Here is a 2,443-nt window from a genome sequence, read left to right on the forward strand (position 1 = left end):
TGTGTAAACATTATATGCCCACTTTTCACCAGTGCCCTGAATCCCTGACACTGGCGTATTGGCTGCCCCGGAAGCGGTAGCATGACTTGCAGGACTAGGCTCTGAAATGTCCATTAGTTACATTAGTTTCATGTCTAGTTTCCCGGGTTTCGTGGTTCTTTCACTTTTTCTTTTTTTTCCCCAGTTGCCTCATTGGTTAAAAATGTCCAAGCATTTTACATTAATATTAAATAAATGATGTTAAATTTCAAAATAATTAATTTGGTAATCCTAATTCATTTGGTAAACTTCAGTTAGGTAAACTAAGATCCTGATGTAATTGTAATCATGGCCAAAACAAACCCACTTGACTTGGAATTTTGCATTTCTATAACAACCCTATCAACGCCAAAGTGTTCATGTGCTCTTAAACCTCGTAAAATGAGTGACAGCTATTTAGTGATGATAAAGGAATATATAATATATTTAGAATTTGAATAGAACTGTTTGTTTTTCATGCTGCTAATAGGACCAGCAGTCACATATGAACTGGAAAGCTTTTGGAATTACTCCCCCAAAGATTTACTTTCAGAACTACAATAAGTAAAATGAATAAATACACACTAGCAATGTATGGGACAAAGAATATGTCAAAATACATGTGCATTAATGCTAGACATGGGTTGCAATTAAAGATTTTCAATTCACCCACAACACAATAAAAAACAACAACAACAAAAATCTTAAAAACGCTTGTGTGAAGGCATTTAATTGATTAAAATTGTTACACATCTCTGCCAAAATTAGATTTTAAGATCTTTTTTTTTTCTTTTTTTTTTTTCCAAAAAGGAATCATGACATGAATCAAGTTTGTTATGCTGTAGTGTATATGCAACAGCAGGCCTCCTGAGACATGTTAGATCCTATAAAAACCACACATGTACTGGTGACAGAACACAAACCGAACTCTTTACCTGCAATTGTCATGAAGATGCCATGATTGTCATGTCAGAGTATATATCATAATATTTTTATAATGTTTGAAATGTTTGTAAAGTGTGTTTCTGAGACTGTTGAATTATTACTGTGCTAGCCAGTCATTTAAATATTAAATCGCTAATCTAACTGAAGACTTTACATTAAAGGCCACGTTATATTCTAAGTGTAAGACAATACACATATTTATTTTCTGGTGTCAAAATTATATTAATTATTTTGTTTTCTCTTTTCCTCAGGTCAATGAAAATATCCCTTGTGTAAGGAAAATGGAAAATGGAACATATTTTTACTTCATGTTGTTTGAAAATCTTGGGTGCATAAAATATGCTTTTTTCACTTTGGGGTTTATTTTTTACTGTGTTGTCATATACTTTAATGTCCTTATTATTTTTGCTGTATTTCTGGATAGGACATTGCACCAACCCATGTACATTTTGATTTCATGTTTATCCATCAACTCTGTATATGGCACAGCTGGCTTTTTCCCAAGGTTACTGACAGACTTGCTGTATGATACACATAGAATCTCCTATGAAGCTTGCCTCATACAGAGTTTTGTCATTTACTCATACGCAACTTATGAGCTTATGATATTAATGCTAATGGCATTTGATAGGCTTGTTGCAATAAGTAAGCCTTTGCATTACAACAACATAATTACCACACATTTGCTAACTCTTTTAATAGTCATAGCATGGCTTTATACAATTATTTTTCTTGGTTTTGGTGTTCTTTTGACTACCAGGCTGAAACTGTGTGACAACAAATTGTTTAAGGTATACTGCCACAACTACGAAATTGTCAAACTATCTTGTGTGACCTATAATATTAATAATATTTATGGCCTGATTGTAACAATTACAACAATTTGTATTCCTTTGATTTTTATATTATACTCCTATGTCAAAATACTTATAATTTGTCAAAGAAGCTCACAAGACTTTAGAAGCAAAGCATATCAAACTTGTATTCCACACATAGCGATCCTTTTAAATTTCTCAGTTGCTCTATTTTGTGAGCTTACTTTGAGTCGGTTTGTGAATGGGGAAATTCCTATAGAGCTGGCTGTTATCCTTTCACTGGAATTTATTGCTATACCACCCTTTGTAAACCCTATTGTTTATGGTCTAAACTTTCCTGGTATACGTAAAAAAGTTAGACATCTTATAAAAACCTCCAAATAGCCTGCTTTGTTGTAATACTGTTACACAGACAGTAACGTTTAAAGAAATTTGAATTGTTCAATCAAGCAATCCCTCATCTTTTTAAAGCAATGTAATGCAGTTAATATGTTTTAAAATGTTGTTTTTCACCTCTCTGATTTCTATATAGAAATCTTTTAATCAGTTGACCATCTCAGTAAATAAACATCTTTGTGACAAAATTTGATAACACTTTACTTAAAGCCTTAAAATATATAATACATTATAAAGGTAGTGTTTTTTTTTTTCTTGAGTAATTTTAT

The 2,443-nt window shown here is 32.0% G+C and overlaps 1 protein-coding gene across 1 annotated transcript; it reads left to right on the forward strand.

Annotated features, from left to right (window-relative positions):
• Nucleotides 1-1,244: 1,244 nt before the first annotated feature.
• On the forward strand, nucleotides 1,245-2,162 carry LOC306854141 (olfactory receptor 52K1-like; the record flags this gene model as incomplete). Its single annotated transcript, XM_079391965.1, has 1 exon — nucleotides 1,245-2,162. The coding sequence occupies one exon, from the start codon at nucleotides 1,245-1,247 to the stop codon at nucleotides 2,160-2,162; it is 918 nt and encodes a 305-aa protein (XP_079248091.1).
• Between the last annotated feature and the right edge of the window lie 281 nt (nucleotides 2,163-2,443).

Source organism: Barbus barbus (assembly GCF_936440315.1).
Source record: "Barbus barbus genome assembly, chromosome: 34".
Lineage (NCBI taxonomy): Eukaryota > Metazoa > Chordata > Actinopteri > Cypriniformes > Cyprinidae > Barbus > Barbus barbus.